The sequence below is a fragment of the Balaenoptera borealis genome (genome assembly GCF_965194805.1).
Source record: "Balaenoptera borealis genome assembly, chromosome: 18".
NCBI classification, from domain to species: Eukaryota; Metazoa; Chordata; class Mammalia; order Artiodactyla; family Balaenopteridae; genus Balaenoptera; species Balaenoptera borealis.
In genome coordinates this window covers 77,239,606-77,260,484 of record NC_138877.1, presented here as the reverse complement: position 1 = coordinate 77,260,484, position 20,879 = coordinate 77,239,606, and the positions used below count along the sequence as shown (strand labels likewise).

At 47.6% G+C, this 20,879-nt stretch overlaps 2 protein-coding genes across 2 annotated transcripts in view; one reads left to right on the top strand and one right to left on the bottom strand.

Moving 5' to 3' along the window:
• The window catches only part of COL4A2 (collagen type IV alpha 2 chain), a 176,060-nt gene extending 175,217 nt beyond the window's left edge, over positions 1–843 (bottom strand). The window contains exons 1-3 of the mRNA XM_082366217.1: positions 619–843; positions 223–310; positions 62–116 (exon numbers count right to left, since the gene is read on the bottom strand). Of these exons, the coding sequence (XP_082222343.1) occupies positions 62–116; positions 223–266 (99 nt within the window). The 5' untranslated portion in view covers positions 267–310; positions 619–843. The remainder of the gene's footprint in view (positions 1–61; positions 117–222; positions 311–618) is intronic.
• A 143-nt stretch (positions 844–986) lies between these two features.
• Positions 987–20,879, top strand: part of COL4A1 (collagen type IV alpha 1 chain) — a 149,282-nt gene continuing 129,389 nt past the window's right edge. The window contains exon 1 of the mRNA XM_082366216.1: positions 987–1,207. Coding sequence (XP_082222342.1) covers positions 1,127–1,207 — 81 coding nt within the window. The 5' untranslated portion in view covers positions 987–1,126. The remainder of the gene's footprint in view (positions 1,208–20,879) is intronic.

Genomic DNA, 20,879 nt, shown 5'->3' with positions numbered 1-20,879 from the left:
TCGGTGTCCCCACCGCTCTCTCCGGCACGCGAATCGGCCCGGAACGGGAGCCAGGACTTACCGCCAGGACGCCCTGGGCCAGGAGCCCCACTGTCACAGCTCCCAGCAGCAGCCACCTGGATGGGAGAAGGGGGAGGAGCGCCGTGAGTGTGCGGCCCCGGCTTGGAAATTCCGAGAAGCACACGCGCGCGGGACCCAGGGGACAGGCAGCAGGTCGCTTACCGCCGCAGGGCAGGGCGCGACGCCGCGCGCTCGTCTCGGTCCATGCGCCCAGTTCGGCCCCTCGGGGCTCCGATCCGTCCCTCCTAGCCTGGAAGACGAGACAAAGCGGGCTTAGCCCGGCTGGGGAGGGAGCCTCGTCGCCGCCCGCCTCCGTCGGCGGGACAAGGGAAAGCGGGGCGCGTCCCCGCCTCTTGCCGGGGGTGACCGGGAGCCGCCCCGCGACGAGGCAGGCGAGAGGGCAGCCTGCCCACCTAGGCCCGGACGGGGCCGCTCAGCAGCCGCCGCTCCATCCCCTCCCCCTTCCCACTCCCAGAGCCGGGCGCGCAGCCCCAGCTGCACGGGGCGCCCGCGTCCCTGCCCTCCGCCCGGGGCTCGGCCTCCCAGGGCCGCTCTTACCTCGGGCCCGGCTTCAGTGGCTGCCGCCCGCGCGCCTCCGCCCTCCAGAAGGGCCGCCTGCGGCACGAGCAGCGCAGCCGCCCTCCCGGGCTCCCCGGGCCGACCTCGGGCCCGCGCGTCCGCCCTCGGAGCTCCGCCGGGTCGGCGAGCGCGGGGCGCGGGGCGGGCAGCGGCGGCGGTGGGTGCAGAGCGCGGAGCCCTGCGTCCCGGCGCGCGTCGGCCACAATCCCCCGGCCGCGCGCTCCTGCCGCCTCTTACCCGCGCCGCAGGGTCCTCCCCCTTTGAGGCGCCGCCCGCCCCGCGCCGCCGAGGGGAGGGGCAGCGCCAACAAATTGGGGAGCTCGCCTGGCCGCGCTCAGGTCTCCGCCGCGAGCTGCCGCGCCCGGGACGGTGCGCCGCGCTCGAGTCCCGGCCGTGCGAGAGTGAGCCGCCCGCCGCCGCCCCCAAGAGCCCGGGCGCCGGCCCCCCGCCGTCCCCCGCCGGTCCCCGCCGCCCCGGGCGCGCCAGCATGGGGCCCCGGCTCGGCGTCTGGCTGCTGCTGCCCGCCGCCCTCCTGCTCCACGAGGAGAGCAGCCGGGCCGCCGCGAAGGTGAGTCCCGGCCGGCTCGGCTCCCAGCGTCCCGCCCTGCGCCCCGGCGCCCCGCGCGGGCCCTTTGTCCGCGGCCGGAGCCGCCCTCCGGGCCCGGGGGTCGCGCGCGGCACAGCCGGGCGCACTCTCGCGGCCGGTCCCCGCCGGGGACCCCCGTGGGCTGCGACCGCGCATCCATTAGGGAGCCTCCTTTGTTGTGGGCTGGGTCGGGGCGAGTCAGGGGAGACTCCTCGGGGCCGGGGGCGGGCGAGCAGAACTTGGTGCGGGGTGCCCGGGAGTCAGGGGGATTTGAACTCGCACCTCGGGGGCGCCTGGCCGTCGGGTGCCTTCACCTGCCCCGGGCGCCAGAGTGGGCCGGGGGCCGGAGGGCCGGACACGCGCGCCCCGTGCTGTTCGGAGCCCACACATGTGCCCGGGAGTCGCTCTGGGCGTGTTTCTCTGGAGCTTTGGAGACTCTGGTGGTTGATACTGAACAGTCCTGGGCCGTTTGCCTGGAAACAGCTGCATCTTTGCTTTCCCACGACTTTGCTGTCGCTGCAGCACGCTGAGGGACAGCAGAGGAGCTTTTCTGTCGTGCAGCTTTCAAACGTTTCCATACTCGACTCGATGACTTTTACTAATATAGTAAAAAAATTATAACCACATTATATTTGAGTGTGAAACCAAAATGAAACTCCATCTCATTGTTCTGTGCACAGATTGTTTTCCTAGTTTTCATTTCCTCCGGCTGTGCGCTTGCCCGGAAAGGATCTGGGAGTTCGGTTTGCACAAGTAAAGGCGTCCAGCTCTAGACGGTCCCTGATGTACTGTTGTTCTTTGCTTTTTTCCTTCCCCTCAGATGGAGTACAAACCTCAGCTGTTTCCCAGTGTCACAGCCTTGTAGACAAAACCCTGGGAAGGTGTGCCTTCTCAACACATTTTGCATTCCCCCCACCCCAAATATTTAAAAATGATGTTACTACTTTCGGCATTTCCCACTTACTCTTGTTTCACATCCTGATTTTGCTCTTAGTTTGTTTGTTTGTTTTGTTTGTTTGTTGTTTTTTTCTTCTCTTCAGGAAGAATGATGCTCACTGACTTCAGTTAATTGTATATAAATTATTAACTGTTACTTGCCAGAATAAACTGGTGATATGCATACATGTCTTGCAGTTGAGAATCTGGCTCTTTGCTGGCAACTGTGTCACTAGGTATGGAAAGGCCTAATGATGACACAAGCAGTTAACTTCAGATTGTTCCTCCCAGCCCAGAGTCTAGCCAGGCACCCTAGTCGGTTATTTAAACACTCTCTGGTCACGATGACAAAATACTTCCAAAAGAGGTGGCTCTAGAGCACTTTATTTGGGTCTAGAACTATTGACCCAAAGATTTAACACTTCCAAGGAGAGATGGCAAGGAAATGAGAGAAAGTTCTCTATTTGGAAATATGAAGCTCTGTTTGGACTTGGATTTTCTGATCGATAATATTAGCAAAGCAAAGCCAATTATGAGAGCCGGCTTTTCAAATAGCCAGGACTTTGAAGAATGAACCACTCAGTGAGTGGGAAATCAAACTCATTACTGTTGAGTTTGGGCTTATTTTACTTTCCTTGTACGTCCCTGTCCTGGCTCTGCTGTATCCTTCAAATCTCATGTAATGTTTTAAGAGATCTGGCACGTGGACACCCTCTGATCACCAGTTGACTTAATGGGTATTATCATTTTGCCATATTTTCCCTGGTTTATTCAGAGAGAGAAAGTTTATTAATATGAACATGACTTATGGCTGTACAAGAAAATCCATTTAAAAATAATATCTGGCTAATTTAAAAATTTGTCTCACTTTTCACACCATCGGTAACATTTTTTTTTTTTTTTTTTTTTGCTTACCTCCTTCCAAAATCAGCTGTTAGGGATACCAAAAAGTTGAAATAATTTCCATATTGATCCAAGCATAATATCATTTAAAAATGCATTTTGAATGATAAGACGCTGCCAGTCAATCAAATCCTAATTCAATAGCCAATAAAAATGATTCTTGGATTACCTGCTTTTTTGGAGTATCTGAATCTGTGTTACCTGCATTGGTACACCCAAACGTCACCTACTAGGTGCCAGGCAGAGATTGTACTTATTATTATTCACATGAAAGGCTGTTTGATTTTATATTTGATCATATCTGCTATGGCCATACTGTTCATTTACCAGTGGGTGGAGTTTCTAAGCCAGTGATTTTTTTTCCTACCCCCCCACTCCCCTCCCCAACTTTTCTTCTTTGGCAAGGAAGGAGGAGTAGGGTGCAGACCTAAGACAAAAATCTGCCCATAGGATTGAGGGTCCTCGGTTCTGAGTCACACAGTCATGAGCTGAATGAATTCTTCCTTCTGCAGCCTCCAAACTCCCTCCTCCAGCTGGTCTGTTTGATGCTTCTTCACAAATTATTTTTCAGGATCAGAAATGTGAACTTTCGCCAAAGGGTGGTGATGCCCGAGTAGGGTGTTGGCATCTCCAGACCATTAGTCACCATTCTGAGACTGAATGACCTAGAACTCAAAAGGATATTTAATTCTGATATGAATGTGGGCCACATTCTGCTGGGAATGTAATTTCAAAGAGAAGGCTGATTTTTGACTTAGTCCCAGTGACAGCAACATGAACCCAGTATCTCAGGAGTGAGCTTGGTGAAGATATAATCTAAATCATCGTGTTCTTCATGCATGGAACTGTATCGGGATGAAGGGGAGCGCCTCTAATACCAACCAGGAGAAACAGTGTGCCTAGCCTGTGTGTGTGTGAGTGTACACTTATAGAATTATTAGTGTGTGTGTTAATGGTGTAGTCACACACACACACAGAACAAGTGTGGTTTAGGGACTGGAGGATCCTAAATGTTGTGTCTGCTCTGATTAAGCAGAAGATTTCAGAGGACTTGGTAACCCCCTGCCTCAGTTTCCCTGGCAGATCTGCTCCTGCACCCCCCCATCCATCCTTCCTGCCTTCATCCCACACATGCGCCTTGAGCACATCTTCAGGCCACACCCCCCGCCAGGCGCTGGCCGTGCATCAGTGAGTGGGGCCCACCCTCCTCCCCCAGGAAGGCTGTGGTCTCCTGAGAAGTACTGAGAAAGAAACAGGCAAATACAACTCAGGCTGGTAAACGCTACAGTCAGGGTAAAACCTAGGGCCATAGGAGCACCTAACCCAGCTTTGGGGAGCTCAGAGGAAACTTCCGGGAGGATATCCCACCTCTGACTCTGAGGAAGGAATGGGAACCATAGACCTGGCATCTTATTTTCATATGATTGTCATGTGCATCATACTCAGAAGGTTGGATAGTTCTTCCTTTGCCCTTTCACTAGTCAGGCTGTCTTTGCATGTAAAGAAGACCTTAAGGTTCCCTCCTTTGAGGTACCAAGATGCCATTGCTTGTATGACTAACAGGCGTGATATCTGAACTTTTCCCTGGGAGGGGTGGAGACACACGGAGGTCTAGGAGAGCTGCGATAAGACCCCAGCTCAACCAAAGGCCCCCTCCGGAGGTGGCAGGTGGATTGGGATGTCTGCAGAGTTCCAGCACGGATGACTGATTGTAGGCGGGAGTGCCTTTAGGAGCTGACCGAGAACACCTCCCCTCACTGGGGCAAGGGCATGGGGGAATTCACAAAACCCCGCATTATTCATTAACAAGACTCTTCAGATTTCTTGGAACTGGTGAGGATGGCCATCACTAAACAAGTTCGGTTATCTAGTTTAGAACTGGTAGAGATTTTGCAGACAAACTGAACCCACAAGTGACCCGCTGAAACAAATCCTTTTAGAGAGGGAGGGGGCATCAATCAGTGAATAATTTACAGCACTTGTCTTGATGAGGTATACGATGCTTGTTCTAATGACGGTTCCAGAAACTGGACAAGGATTTGCCTCGTTAAAATGTCTCTCAAGCAGATTGGGTATTTTGAGTTCTTGGGCTCAAATAAGCAAAAGCAACAATAGAATGCCTAAAATAATATCATCAGAGCATTGTTCTTCTTGCTGTTATTAAACAACCACTAAGAAATGTCAGCTATAGAACAATACAAAAGAGATATTCCTCCCATTCTTGTGCGCACAATGAAAGAGATGTAAACCAGAAAATGGTTCCATCGTCAGTTTCTTTTGAGGAGTTTACCGCTTGGAGAATGACTCAGGGGTTAGCATTTTATAGTCTGGCACACAGGGACCGGTTCCGTCCTGTATTTCCCTCCATTGTTCTCCTGGTCTTAGTCCTGTGACATCAGTCTGTCTTGGGGTCCTTTCTGTTTCTCTGCTTCTCTGTTCTTCCTCTTCCAGACCGCTGAGGGTGGGTGGGCCCCGGGGCTGGGCTCCAGCAGGCTTCTCTTTTTCTCCGCCCTCCCCACTCCCATGATTTGTCAGCATTCCGTGAAGGGGACTCCAGACCTTCCTCTCGAACCCCAGTCCGGTCTCCTCACGTTCCCATGGAACATCTCACCTTTGCTGTCCTGCTTTGATTGCAGACTTAGCAAACGTGTCCAGAACCGAGCTTGCCATCTTTCACCAACTGACTGCCCTTCTTCCCAAGTGGCCCGTTTTGGTCCTTGATGCCCCGATGTTTCCTGATGCTCAACCCAGAGACCGTGGCTTCATGTGGAGGCCTCACCCTTCCCTCCTTTTTAACCTTCATGTCACCCAGGCACTCATTCCACCCTTCCTCCTTCTACCTGCTCCTCAGAGCCCCCTTGGCCGTCTCTTCCCATGACTGTGACACCATTCCAGGTCTAGTCACCCTGTGCCAGGGTCGCCCCGAATCCCTCCCGCTCCTGCCCTCCTTTCAGCCTTGTCTTCTCCCCAGCCCATTCCTCACGCTGTCCTGAGTCTGTCTTCAGAGATCCCGTTATGACCACGTGATTCCTCTGCTCTGATGATGGCTACCTCCTGTCTGACCAGAAGTCTCCAACTCTTTGGCTGGGTGGTTTTCATTCGTTCATTTTTAATAAAGACTTTATTGTTTAGGGCAGTTTCAGGGTCAAGGCAAAATTGAGAGGAAGGTACAGAGATTTTCCATCTACCGCCTGTGTCCCCACAAGCACGGCCTCGCCCACTATCAACATCCCCCGCCAGTTGGTGCGTTTGTCACAACTGATGAACCTACACTGACCCACTGTCATCACCCGAAGTCCGTAGTTAACCTTAGGGTTCACTCTTAGTGTTGTATATCATTGGGTCTGGACAAATGTGTAATGGCATGTGGCCATCATTATAGTATCACACAGAGTATTTTCACTGCCCTAAAAGTCCTCTGTGGTCAGCCTATTCATCCCCTTCTCTCCCCAAACCCTGGCAACTATTGATCTTTTTACCGCCTCCGTAGTTTTGCCTTTTCCTGTAGCTGGAATCGTTTTTCCCATTGGCTTCTTTCACTTATTCATATGCATTTAAATTTCTTCCATGTCTTTTCATGGCTTGATAGCCCATTTCTTTTTAGCACGGAGTAATATTCCGTTGTCTGCATGGACCACAGTTTATCTATCCACTCATCTACTGAAAGACATCTTGGTTGCTTCCAAGTTTTGGCTGATTTTGAATAAAGCTTCTGTAAACATCCGTGTGCAGCTTTTTGTGTGGACCTAAGTTTTCAACTCCTTTGGGTAGATACCAAAGTGCACAATTGCTGGATCATATGGTAAGAGTATGTTTGGCTTTGTAAGAAACCAGCAAACTCTCTTCCAAAGTGGCTGAGCCATTCTGAATTCCCACCAGCAATGAATGAGAGTTCCTGTTGCTCCACACCCTCGCCAGCATTTGGTGTTGTCAGTGTTTTGGATTTTGGCCACTCTAATAGATGTGTAGTGGTATCTTGCTGTTGTTTTAATTTGGCTTGGCTTTACATACCCTTCGCCATGTGGATTCATGGACTTATCTGGTCTTCGTCTTCATACTCCCCAGTATGCAGGGTGAGTAGTTGTCATGAAGGACTTACCTCTGTGTTCCACGGAGCGGTGTAATCTCTTTGAGCCTCGGGTCCCTGATCCATCAAATGAGGACAACACAACATCTGCAGACACCTTTAAGATGTTCAGAGAGGTTGTACGTGTGAAGCAAGTAAACCCTGAGAAGACGATAGCTGTTATCACTGCTACGTGGCTGGGATCTCATTGTCTCGTGTATGTTGGTTCAACACCCTTGATGATTTTGAGATGCTGGAGGACAGAGCTTCTTTGAAAAATGCCCCCACTGTCTGGGGCAGTACCTGATGCATGGAGGGAAGTCGTGAATTACTTGTAGTGGGTTCGGTGATCCTGCCTGCCTTTCACTCTGGACCCTGGGGAGGCCTGGCGGGAGCTGAGTGCCTGCTCCCGGAAATTATGTTGCGTTGCTGACCCCGTAGCAGTTTTAGGCAACACAAAGGAAAGTAATGCCAAACGAAGGTGTTTCCTCTTAATTTGGAATTTGGAGCAGATATTCCGCCATAGACTAAACACGACTTGGAAATATACACAAGGCTGAACTCTTTGTGTAAATAGTTTATTCCGTGGCTTAGTAATATTCCTGCTTTGCTAGGTTTGGCTTTTAGTCTGCACACTATAAGAACATTTAAAGTCATCTGAGTTTTAAAGCTTGCTTGATTTGTGGTCAAGTAAAAGACAAATGCCAAGCGTCCAAATCAGATATTAAGGCAATATATTACATGCGTATGTGTTGGTTCTCTCGCTGGTAGAGGAGAATGATCCAACGTCCTCAACTTTTCCTGCTCATCAAGACTTTGTTAGGAGTTTTGGAATTAACTGTTGTCTATTACTGGATACAGGTCTCTGTGTGCTGTGTGCATTTCTTTCTTATTCAGATAACAGCAAGAGATGCTGGCTGTGACCTGGGAGAGGCCAATTTGATCTCAGTTGCCCTGTTCCCATTTCACCAAATTTCCTGACAGTTGGAGACCCATGGTAGAGTCACTCACACAGAGTTGAGCTGATTCAATAAACGTTGTCCAACTCAACGGAATATGTAGAGACGGTATTCCTGTATTTGACATTTAATTGAAATTGTTAAAAAATTTTTATTGAGTTTTGCTTTAGAAAATCAGCATATTCCTTTAGAAAACCAGCATATTCCTTTATGAAGAACAAAACTCAGCGTTTTCTAGTTGTAACTCAGTGTTTCCAAAGCTGTTTGCACAAGCTTTTCCCAGCTGCCACTCACACACCTAGAGCTGAAGAAGGCTCCGAGGATGGAGGTGCTGGCAGCCTGTGTCTTCACTTCAGAAAGATAAACACTCCTAACAGCCCTCGGTTAGCGTATGGGGCATCTTTGAGGGTGCTAAGTCAGCATTGATTTCCTGTTTCAGAATGTTACAAATGGGCCCAATGATAACTATTGTGGTGTTTTTCCTTCGTTTCTATTAAAGAAATAATATTTATGTATATTTTAATCAGTGGCAGATTTGGCTACTACATCTCTAACAATACTTTATTTTAAAAGAGTAAGCATATTATTTTTGTAATGAGAAAAAGCCATCAAAATTTATTCTAAAATCCAGTTATCCTTTTATGCAAGTAATGACTTTTTCTTGAGCATGAGAGTGTTAATTTCCATATCATCCAAGAGCATCAGCTTTAAAATGTCATTTTTAAATACAAGCAACTCCTTTTCCTCATTAGCTTTGATTTTCGAGTTGCGTTTTGGCATTTTTTAAAGAATAAAACTTTAATGTCACGGAGTTATTACTGAGTTGCATGAAACTTATTCGCCAGGTCCAGACTGTTCTTGCATTAAAGCTTGAGTTAAGGTGATATTATTATCATTATTACCTACAATGTGCAAAGTTTTATTAGGGAAAAAGGCCGCATAATTATAGTTTGGTCCATTTTTTTTTGCAGTGTCCACTTGGAAAATACTTGATCTAACTATGTGTCTTAAATAGAAGTTATTGCATACTGTGGGAGAATTCAGCCTGACTCCAAGAACTCTAAAATTAGCCAGGCAGAAGAAATGCCTGTTTCTCTACAAAGTTTGCATTAAACTCCTGGAAGGACAATTGCAGTGTTTCAAATGCATCCAGAGAGGAGCATAGCCCAGCGACACACTCTGCCCGCACGGGGTGGCAGGCATTGTATGGAAGCACATGGGCGCTGCTTTGAATCCCAGCTCTGCCTCGTACAGCTGTGTGGACATGTGCAACTTGCTTCTCTCTCTGTCCACCTTTTGCCATCTGTAAAATGGGGACAGCAGTAGTGCCTCGATTCCAGGACAGGCATGAGGATTAAACGAGCTAATGTTTGTAAAGCGTTTATACCGTGCTGGCTGCATGCTCGTTAAATGAGCAAATTCTGAGGAATAAATAGCAAAGTAATTATATCATCAGGGCATCTTGAGGCTGGAGAAACACCGAAGGCCACCAGAGCAGTGGGTCTGGAATCCCCTGGAACGCTGGGAGGGACACAGACGCCCGGCCCCCCTCCCGGCTTCTCTGATTAGGGGTGTGGGTGCCCCTGAGTATCGCATTTCCAACAGGCGATGCTGGCGGTGGAGGTCCGGGGACCACAGATCTCGTCCATTCTCTTCACTTACAGGGGCAGCCGCTTGATAGATGTGAGCTATAGACATGCTGCTCTGGGAGAGTGGTCTGCACTCAAGCAGAAGCTGAACCTTTGCATTTAAAATGACTCTCCTGTTCCTGATGTTCCCTTTTTCTTGTTGGTCGTTGTTACTGCAGCACTTCCAGCCCTGTGGTGCTATTTGGGGGGTTAGGAGTGGGAAGGTCCTGATGCAGGCATGTGGGGTGCCGGGATGCTGGAGGAGAGGGCGTGGCCGATGGGAAACGGGGACAGCTGGAGCCCGGACAAGACCCTTGTCCTCTGTGGTCGTCCTGTCCCCATCAAGACATGGGACACGGGTGTTCGCAGGATGATCCGCTGTATGTCAGAGTTTTTCCGTCTTTAAGGCTCCATTCTCACCTTGGCATCTGCTGATGGTGGGCTCGGTGTTTGCGTAGAGGCTGGTCGAGCCAGAACCCACTCAGGTTTGTGAGCGGGACCCCCAGGGTGTGCCTTCACCTTTCTGCAGTGCCCACCCTCGCCCACCTCCTCCGAGCCTTGGCCTCCTGGGCCCCTGAATGAAGGATTCCTATTTTGTGTCTTCTTATGGCCAAACCCACTTCCTGGAGATTATAGACCACTTGGGGTTAGCGGTTTAAGATAACTCGTAATTTTTGGTCAGGAAATGGCCTGTAAAATTAAGATGAACTTGCCAAAGCAGGGAGATGGGTTAGTGATGGGAAAAAATACTGCAATATGGGTGGTGCAGCCCTTGGGTCACTGTATGTCAGATAAGTATGAAGACCTGGTCCAGAATCAGCCCCAGTCGCTGATAAGCTGGGGGTGACGCACTCTTTATCACACAGGACGAGCAGCAATCTTCTCGATTCATCCCTCATTCACACCTTATCTTTTTTTTTTTTTAAAGGAATTCCTTTATTTTTATTATTTATTTATTTATTTTATTTTTGGCTGTGTTGGGTCTTCGTTTCTGTGCAAGGGCCTTCTGTAGTCGCGGCAAGCAGGGGCCACTCTTCATTGCGGTGCGCGGGCCTCTCACTGTCGCGGCCTCTCTTGTTGCGGAGCACAAGCTCCAGACGCGCAGGCTCAGTAGTTGTGGCTCACGGGCCTAGTTGCTCCGCGGCATGTGGGATCTTCCCAGACCAGGGCTCGAACCTGTGTCCCCTGCATTGGCAGGCGGATTCTCAACCACTGCGCCACCAGGGAAGCCCCCACACCTTATCTTTAACAAACATTTGTGCCTGTAAACATTATGCTAGCCACAGATGCTTCTTATCAGTTTGTTAAAGCAACTCTGAACAAATGGCTATTGGACGCCTTAGTAATAATAAAAATTTGTTTTCCTAAATACCAGAAAATAATAAAAATTATATTTCTTTATTCTGGAATTCAGGCTTTTAAAACTTTTTTTTTTTAAAGTATACATTATATATTTATTAAAGGCAGAAAAAATGTCTCTTCCACTTAAATCCACATCATTTATCATTTTGAAAACTTCAGGTTTTCAAAACCTAACCAGCTTCCATTTCCTCAATCTTTTTTTTCTGTCAGGAACTCAATTTTGTTCAGCTTCCCACCTCTTCCTATCATGAAAGGGAAGATGAGTTCATTCCCAGCTCCAGAGATGGAGTCTGGTTAATCCATAAATGGATTTCTCCTAGAGTTTCCTACTGATTTAGACATAGGCACATGACCTGAGTGGGCCCAATCAGACTAAAGGGAAAGACTTGCATTCTGTGCTTCATGTGAAAGATTTGTCTCTCTGGCTCCAGCTTGCTGGGAGCAAGGCTTGGAGGGTCAGTTGACACAGGCAACCAACTTCCCCTTGCAACCACAAGGAGAACCAGACTCAAGATAAGGCCAGTGCTTAACACAGCAGAACAGGTCAGGAAGAAATGAAGTTTTTCATGAAATTATTGATTCCCTTAGAGTCCACCAATCAGGCTTTTAAAACTTTAAAAAAATTTCTATAATTAATCATTTTTTATTATTTCTTGTTGGCCTTAGATTTTTCTCTTCTTTCGTGGAGGTTATTATCCATTAATATGTTACAGAGATATTTGTATTTTTCTTTTGACTGGATAATTTATTTAAAACATACGTAACTTTGGGCATTGTTTTAGACTAGAAGCCAAATTTGTAATCAAAATGCCATTTTTTTCTTCACATCAGTGAAAGTAAAACAGGCAAGGCTAAGAATTCACTTAAGCACACAGCACAAATTAATATGTTCTTAGCTCAGTATCTTGCTTCAAAATAATTTGAAATTGCATTCAGTAAGTGTGTGTTGAGTACTCACTCTGGGTCAAAAAATACACAGGCAGTTAAAATTGTTCTTATACTTTGTATTCTGATATATGCCCAAGGTAAAGTAAGAGTAATTTTAATAATGGTGTAATAGATATGACACTAAAAAATTAAAACGTTCACTGTTCTCTTTTTGCCCCAAAAGTTTTCACTTAGCTTCTGAAACTCTAGAAAGAACATCATACAATCACAGACTCTGGAGCCAGACCTCATGGATTTGAATCCTTGATTTACCAGCAACGAGCTATTTGACCTTGGGCAGCCTACTCAACCTCTCTGTGTCTCAGTTTTCTCATCTCTATAATAGGGGTAATAAAGCTAATTCTTTATAGGATTGTTGTGAAGATAGTACACGTGATAGTACATGTAAAGCACATACATGAGTGACTGCCACATCCTTAGTCCAAGAAATGTTAGCTAGTAGTATTGATTTCATTATTATATTATTGATATTTACCTGTAATTGAAACTATGTAGACTGAAAAATATCTTTCTTTTACTTCTGCTTCATTCCTTAAAATGAGATAAGCTTCTTGGATAATTTAAGCTTCTTGGATTATTAGGATTATAATGCTGTTCACACACAAGTTAATTAAATATGTTTTAATTGCATATTTTAAGGGAATAATTCTATCCTTAAAGTATTCCTAGATGTAAAACTGGGCTTTGAAGCATGACAACAATAAAACCAACAAAAGCAAGTTGAAATGAAATGTACTGTAGTGATTTCGTATAGGAAGTGGCAGTGTTTCCACTGTTTCAGTCCTTGTGAGATATTCTGACCGTTGGTAATTTATAGCCACTTGGAAGAGTACTGTCGTCCATCGATTTCTTCCTCTGAGTGACTAATGTGAAAAGAGCATAATTTCATACGACTTGTGCAAAACTGGAATCACCCTGGAGACCTTTCTCCCTGACCTTGGTAAAATGGGAAAAGCATCTCTTCCTTAGCACAGGAAATGGAGGGTTCCCAGGGCTCTCTTTCCTCAACTTTTCAAACGCATGTGGTTTCTTGGAGTCTGATCGTTGATTCCGGTAATTTTCCACCAAGGCACCCACTTAATGGGTCTGACTCAAGGCCACAAGCTCACCTTTTAGTGATCGATTTATCACTTCTAATCAGTCCCTCCTGAGTCTCCCGGTCCTGGATGTCAGCGAGGGGTTTGGGTACGAGCGCAGATGTGAGGACAGATTCCAGGGGCGGCTCCGTCCAGGGCTGGAAAGCACACGTGACATTGAGTTTGATTCTCTGCTGGAGGGGCTGCGTCTCTGTCTGCCTTGGACTGACGTTTTCCGTGATAGAAAATGTCTAAGGGGCACCAGAGGTGGGGCTGCCAGCCATATAAACATTTGCTGTGAGATCCATTTTAGAATTCACCTTAGGTGGAGGTCAGCAAGCCATAGAGTGGGAGAGGGCTAGAGGAAAATCCCAACACGTGACAGATTGAGGATGTTTATCCATCAAGAAGCCTAAGAATGGGATCGCCCCGTATATCTTGATTAAAAGAGTCTTTTTGCAGAGGTCTCTACATGTCTTAAGAAATGAATCTTATTTGTACATTTTTACAAAATGATCATTTATAGGATGTTAGGGCTTTTGTATATTAAGTGCCTTCAGTTAACAGCCGCGTGCAAATATACATACGTGTATCTATATATAAATATACACATATATTAGCTATATGCATACCATACATAGAGTGTGTCTATCAATATAATTACAGGTATTCATTCCTTCATTGGTACATTCACTCATGTAATTAATATTTATTGTACACCCAGGCTGTGGAACAAAGCAGACCAGTATTGCTGCCCTCAAAGGTTGTGTATGGAATTAATACAAATAATTTTGGCCTTTGATCATGCTGAACTAGAAATTATTTTAAAAGATGTCCCTCTTGGCAGTTTTAGGAATGGCTCAGCTTCAGAAATTCAACTTGATTAAAAGAGTTATAAATATAAGGAAGAGAACTGAATTTTCTTGTAGGAACTATCACTTACTTTGTATCTCTATAGTAAATTCATGAGGCTAGCAGACATTCAGGGTTGTTCCGTTTATTTAGAAATTAGGAATTTTGAAATATCTCTAGGGTGGGAAATGAATTAGCTGGGTTCTCCTCTCTGCCCTGGGAATTATGCAAGGCTGGCCATGGGAAAACAACTTGGATTTAGGGTAGACAAAGGCATCAGATGTGGAAATACCAGATGTAAGGATGGAGACTTCAAAAAGCAAATGTGTTTCTACAGTGTTCATGACTTCCAGGCATTTTGATGGGAATGGCATGTGTCACAACAGTGATGCAAGACTATTGTCCTTTGCCTTACAGTTGCATTGCTCTGTGGTCAAGTCAGCAAGACCCTGGGTGAAGAGGCTTGAGGCAAGCAGTCAGGAAGGGGGATGCCTTGTAAGCAGTAGGGCCTCACCCCGAGGACCTCCAGTCCCTGAGGGTACGGTAGTCACGCCACCCCACTGTGTATGGCCACCCCGGTGGGACAGACTGTGTAATAGCACCGACAAAGGCAGAGCGGGTGTCCTGTGGCTCAGCGCCTGCTCGAATCTGGAGGACTTCTGGTCACGGTTTGCCCTTGAGCCCTCTTCTCTCAGTCGTGCTGTTCGGCACAATTCCAGTCTTGTTCCAGGGACCGAGGTTTTCCAGGTTTCCTGGGCAAAGCCCATCTAATTTGTGAGTTAGGAACAAATGAATCAGAAACATGAAGACTGTTTCTGGGAAAATGTGGAGTGGCTTTAAAAAGAAAACATAGGTCAAAGTTCTGGGTAAAATGTGTTGGCCAGCTGTCCTAGGCGGTTGGCAGGACATGTCCCATATTATCTTGCAATCGTGAAAAGCTATTAATGTGGGGGAAAGATGTGTAAAAATCTCTGATGAAATGTCTGATGTTACAGAGCCTTTTTGGTAGGAAATAATGACAGAAATGATGCAGACTAAGCTTAATTCTTTAATTGGCCGTCCCCTCCTTAAATAAAGTGTCAGCCAGCAAAGAGGAGGCAAGGTCCGCTGAGGTTTCCAGTAGGTCCAGGCATCGTATTCACACATGGCCAGCCAGATCTGAGCCGTATCTGCCATATCGGAGCAGAATCACTGATGACCTCGAGTCAGGATGACAGATGGTGGGCAGTAACTACTAGCAACAGCTCCAGACTTTAAAGCAACTTGTTCTAGTCCTGGATGGTATGCCGCTGTGTAATCTGAGAGAACACAGTATTATAAACTTGAAAGCTGTTCGTGGCAAAGCAAAACTGTTAGGTTGATTTTCTCATTATCAACAGCCCGGCAGGTAGATGCACCAGCCACTAGCTTGTATGGTGTTTTATCCATTCTTCCGAGAGTCAGAGCCATGACACATGAGAGCCATCAGCTTTGCAGCCCGAGGACGTACAAAGCAGATGTTTCTTTTAATCTATTTTTTATTTTATTTATTTATTTTTGACTGTGTTGGGTCTTCGTTGCTGTGCGCGGGCTTTCCCTAGCTGCGGCGAGCGGGGGCTACTCTTCGTTGCAGTGTGTCGGCTTCTCATTGCAGTGGCTTCTCTTGTTGCGGAGCACGGGCTCTAGGCGCGTGGGCTTCAGTAGTTGTGGCTCACGGGCTCTAGAGCGCAGACTCAGTAGTTGTGGCGCATGGGCTTAGTTGCTCCGTGGCATGTGGGATCTTCCTGGACCAGGGCTCGAACCCGTGTCCCCTGCATGCAGATGTTTCTTTACATGCGCAGTTTTATACTCTTTTGGTCTTATTTCTTAGAGTTTGGGCCTTGGCTAGCTTTCACAGGTGGGCCAGCCCCCGCTGTGGACCTGGGTGGCGAGTGTGACAGAAAAGGCAGGACTTGGGCTCTGCGCCCATCTTGTTGGCCCTGGTGTGTCCTATGATGGAGATAACCTCAGTGGAGTCCAGCATTTATCAGCAGTGGAAGGAGAGTGACCACAGATACTTGGAGGAGGAGAAGCTCTGGGGAAGGGGTCGAGGTGGGAAGAACTGAGATTTTTTTATAGCAATAAAAAAATAACTCAATAACTTCTTCTCCCACAATCGCAGAGTCTACCCGTGAGTAGGAGGTGTGTCATCTTTACCTACTAAGTGAGGTTACCCAGTGCTTATCTCACATGCTGGGAACATCGACGCACAGGTGTGTTTCTCCTGACCCTCTCCATGGGGAGACTGTCTCTGATGGCCCGCTGGTCCTGCCCGCCTACCTGCCAGAATCACCTCTGAGTACCTGTCTCCCATACCTGGGGCCACGCAGGTGGTACCCGCTGTGTCAGGCCCTGCGTAAGAAAACTGCATGGAGTGGTTTGCGATGCCCATCCCCAGATTAGACTAGATTCAAGAAATTATAGTCCAGTAATCATTTTGTGATATATCCTAGTGTCAAATCAACACATTGTATACTTTAAATTTCTACAATGTTGTCTGCCAATTATATCTCAATAAAGGTGGAAAAAATATAATCAAACTTAAAAAAATAAATTCAACTTACAAGTTAAAAAAAAGAAACTGTTGTCTACTCCAGGCCACAGAATGGCCTCTGTACTTGGTGGAGGAGGGGGATGACTCTTGAAATCATGTGCATATATATATATATATTTATTTTAAAGGGAACGCTATTTATTTATTTATTTTTGGCTGTGTTGGGTCTTCGTTTCTGTGCGAGGGCTTTCTCTAGTTGCGGCAAGCGGGGGCCACTCTTCATCACGATGCGCGGGCCTCTCACTATCGTGGCCTCTCTTGTTGCGGAGCACAGGCTCCAGACGCGCAGGCTCAGTAATTGTGGCTCACGGGCCTAGTAGCTCCGCGGCATGTGGGATCTTCCCAGACCAGGGCTCGAACCCGTGTCCCCTGCATTGGCAGGCGGATTCTCAACCACTGCGCCACCAGGGAAGCCCTCAAGTGCATATTTAATGAGTCTGCACAGTGCATTTTAAAAATTGAAGTAGAGCTAATTTACAATGTTGTGTTTTAATGTTGTGTGTTTCTGATGTAGAGCAAAGTGATGCAGCTATCTATCTATATATGTATGTATATATGTATGTATGTATTTTTCAGATTCTCTTCCATTATAGGTTATTACAAGATATTGAATATAGTTACCTGTGTTATACAGTAGAACCTTGTTGTTTATTTTATGTAAAGTAGTGTTTATCTGTTAATCCCAAGCTCCTAATTTATCCCTTTCCCCTTTGGTAGCCGTAGGTTTGTTTTCTATGTCTGTGCACAGTGCATTTTTAAGGAGGCAATGCCTGAAGCATATTTCAGACTATCACAGAGATATATGCCACAGACGATTGCTCTAGAGGGATTTGGTAGTGGATTTTTATAGTAAGATCTGTTGAAAAAGATTGATCAAAGAAAAAGGCCTTGAACCTGGCAGTGGATAAGAATAGCACTGAATTCGACAATGTCTCCAAAGATTTGGCTCTTAGCAGCAGGCAGGATGCAGGCACTTCTAAGGGTGATGGGAAAGTTGATGCAGGAGGACCACTTTGGTGAACATTAATCTTATTGTCTAGATGGGATGCTTGGCATTTATCACTTATTTCCTGGAGCCACTAACTGCCTTTGCGTGTGTGCAGATCCCATCTTCTCAGCTGCATTTCAGTTTCTCTGGGCTTCTCAGCATCCAGTGTTGGCTGATTGGCTAGTTGATTGCCACGGCCATGCTGGAGCCATTGAAATTTGGAGATGAATCTAGAATTTGTTCACCTGCAGAGGCTGGGGTAACTGCAAGAGCCCAGTTCAGAGCTCTGGAAGTGGAGGCAAGAGAGAGAGACCTTTCTGAGCAAACATGGCGGCGTGCATGCTCGTGAGGTGTGGGGAGGACTTAGTGACCCAGGAAGTACCGCACACTTACTGAAAGTCCTCCTACTCTCGGCACCTGCTTGGGGCGTGCGGGATACAGAGACCCACAAGGTGTAGCTTTTCCCATCAGCCACATGGGGCAGAGAATCAGGTGTGCAGGGGGCCCCCGAGCCGTGCCTGTGTCCTCAGCGTAATCATTAATCATTAATGATTACCTCAGCGTAATCACTCACTCTCGGCAGCGTCCTGATCTGGAAGATAAGTTGTGTGGGCAGCCGGGTTCTGAGGAGATTACACGGTTAAAGCTTTCCACCTAATCTTGAGGAACAAAGCAAATTCTTCAGTGCTGAGAGATGCTGAAGGATTTAAGAGATAAAATCAAAAATTTGGAAGAATTGGATGTAAAATGTGGAAATAGTCGAAGAGACAAGCAGATTTTAACTGCTGGAGCTAATAAGCATCAGTGAGGCTTTTCCGAGGAGAAAAGGCATGAAGGCAGCGTTCAGAGACATAAGTTTTTAAAATTGGAGTAGAGTTGATTTACAATGTTGTGTTAGTTTCTGGTGTACAGCACAGTGATTCAGTTATATATGTAAATATATATGTATATATATTCTTTTTCATGTTCTTTTCCATTACGGTTTATTACAGGATATTGAATATAGTTCCCTGTGCTCTACAGTAGGTCCTTGTTGTTTACCTATTATATACGTAGTACTTTGTATCCGCTAATCCCAAACTCTTAATTTATCCCTCCCTCCCCCTTTCCCCTTTGGTAATCATAAGTTTGTTTTCTATGTCTGTGGGTCTGTTTCTGTTTCACACATAGGTTCATTCGTGTTCTGTGTTAGATTCCACATGTAAGTGATACCATACAGTATCTGCTATTTGATATCAGGAGGGGGAAGCCGCCAGGATTCTTGGACAGGCGGGGGCGGCCGTTGTCCTTGGGGAAAGGCAAGCAGAGCCTTTTGCTTCTCTGTGTACGAGCTCCAGGTGGACTGATTGACCCACTTCGGTGCTTGTCTGAGAGCCCAGAGGCCTGAACCTGGGGAAGCCTGATTGCCATGGGCTCCTGCCACTGCACGGTGACCCCTTCCGTTGTCCACTGACCAGCCCTGATAGAGATCAGAAAAGTGTCCAAGGTCACGGGAAGGTGATGTAAAAAAAAGCGGGGTGCAGGGGGGACTGGGTGCCACCCACCAGGGGCGCTAGGGTTCCGAGGTGTGGATGGGGTCTTGAGTGGGATGGAGGGCATTCCGGGAGAGGACGCCAGAGAGAGAAAACTGTGTGCAGGGCAGCGGCCGCAGGCGCTCTCAGGAAGTGACCACGCGGGGGGTCAGGGTGTGCAGTTGGGGGGTGAAGCCGGAGCCCAGGCGGCAGAAGCAGCCAGGCGGCCTGAGGAGCCCGTGAAGAATGTTATGGGCTGTGTTGCCTTTTAAGGAAAACTCTAGTGTAATATAAACATCTCGTGGGTCATTAGATGTTCTGATTAAGAGGTTAAAGCAGAAAAGTAATTATGCCTTGGACATAAAAGTTAAACAGTGCAGTGACATTTTCATGTTAAAACTTCAGCTGCACGGATCGGGTTCCCCCTGGGGAGTCTGGGCACAGTTGGTCAGTGCCCGTGTCTGAGCTTGTGGCGTGCCCGCGTGTGCACGTGTGGGGACGAATATCCACACGCGCTGCATCGCGGAGGATAAAATTGGCAGAACCAATTGTTGGAAGATTCGGAAAGAAGAGGTGGTCCGTGATGAGTCCACCCCGCGAGGGGCAGGCAGCCTGTGGCGTTACGTGCATCTCCTGCTCCTTTGCTTCTCGAATTATCCACCTAGAAGGAGCTGTGATGTTAGTATTTAGCCCCTGATGGGTGGCTGTGTGTATTCTCCATGCAATTCTGCATTTAGATCCATCGTTATTTTCTTTCAAATACATCAAACGAACTCACATTTTTGCGATTTTTAATTTTTGTGCAAAGAAAACGCACACACTCCACAATAAAAATTGACACAGTGAAGTGGGAACAGTTCTGTCTGTCAGACTCTGTACCTTGTGGTTAGGTCATCTTTAAACAGATTTTGGTTGCAAGAGATAAAAATCTGCAAATCTCTTAAACCGGGCATTCTTTCCTAAGTGCTAACAGGTCTGTCTGTTAGGCACATCTTCCTATGTCGCCAGCATCATCAAACGTGGGGTGCAGGTCTAGCGGTCCAGGGCTACAAGCAGGCTTCCTGAGTCCTTAGCAGCTCTTTCCTGAGTCTGGAAATAGTTGGCACTCCTGGATCGCAGGTGCAGTAGCTCCTACATCAGTCCCCAAAAGGAAGCTTTTCTCTGGGCACAGCTGCCTGGAGCTTTTCTGCACTTCCTCCCTGTGAGCAGCTCGTAAGCCCCCCGCCCCCACCCCCACCCCCCGACAGGGGGTGCGTTTGATTTCCAAGGTCGCGTCCTTGAACTCCAGCCAGGCGCTCCGTGCGAGGTCACCTTGGTGCCAGCTCCCAAGGACATCCTGACTTCATTCTGGACACAGTGGCAGCGTCAGGTTTCCACCCAAGTGGCAGGTCACGGTGGCCAGCCACCTGGCCTCCAGAGAAAAGTTCCACGAGTGCAGTATGAACCCAAACGTAAACCCCATTTGTTCTGTGTTCAGTGGGAACAAGAGAGCCTCCGCTCCAGGGTGCTTTCTCGTTTGGAGAGGAAACGGGGACCTCCACGCAGATAAGGTGTTAATAGGACTGGCTCCTGTGTAGACACAGGGCTGGGGAATATGCAGATCTGCAGCTGCACCTGACAGTTTGGACTAGATCTCCAACGTGCCGGTCTTGCCTCTGGGAGGGGACCTCGTGTTGTCTGGCTTGCGGCTGAGTCGTCCCCGAGCCTGGAGGAATTCTGTTGCTGTTGTCGAAAGGTGGATGAAAGCAAATGAGAGTGTTCTCTCCCTGTAGACATTTGGTCGGAAAAAGGACACCTCTGTGCACCCATTGCCCCTTCCTCGGCCGTGAAAGCACACGTTCGCATCCGGTGTG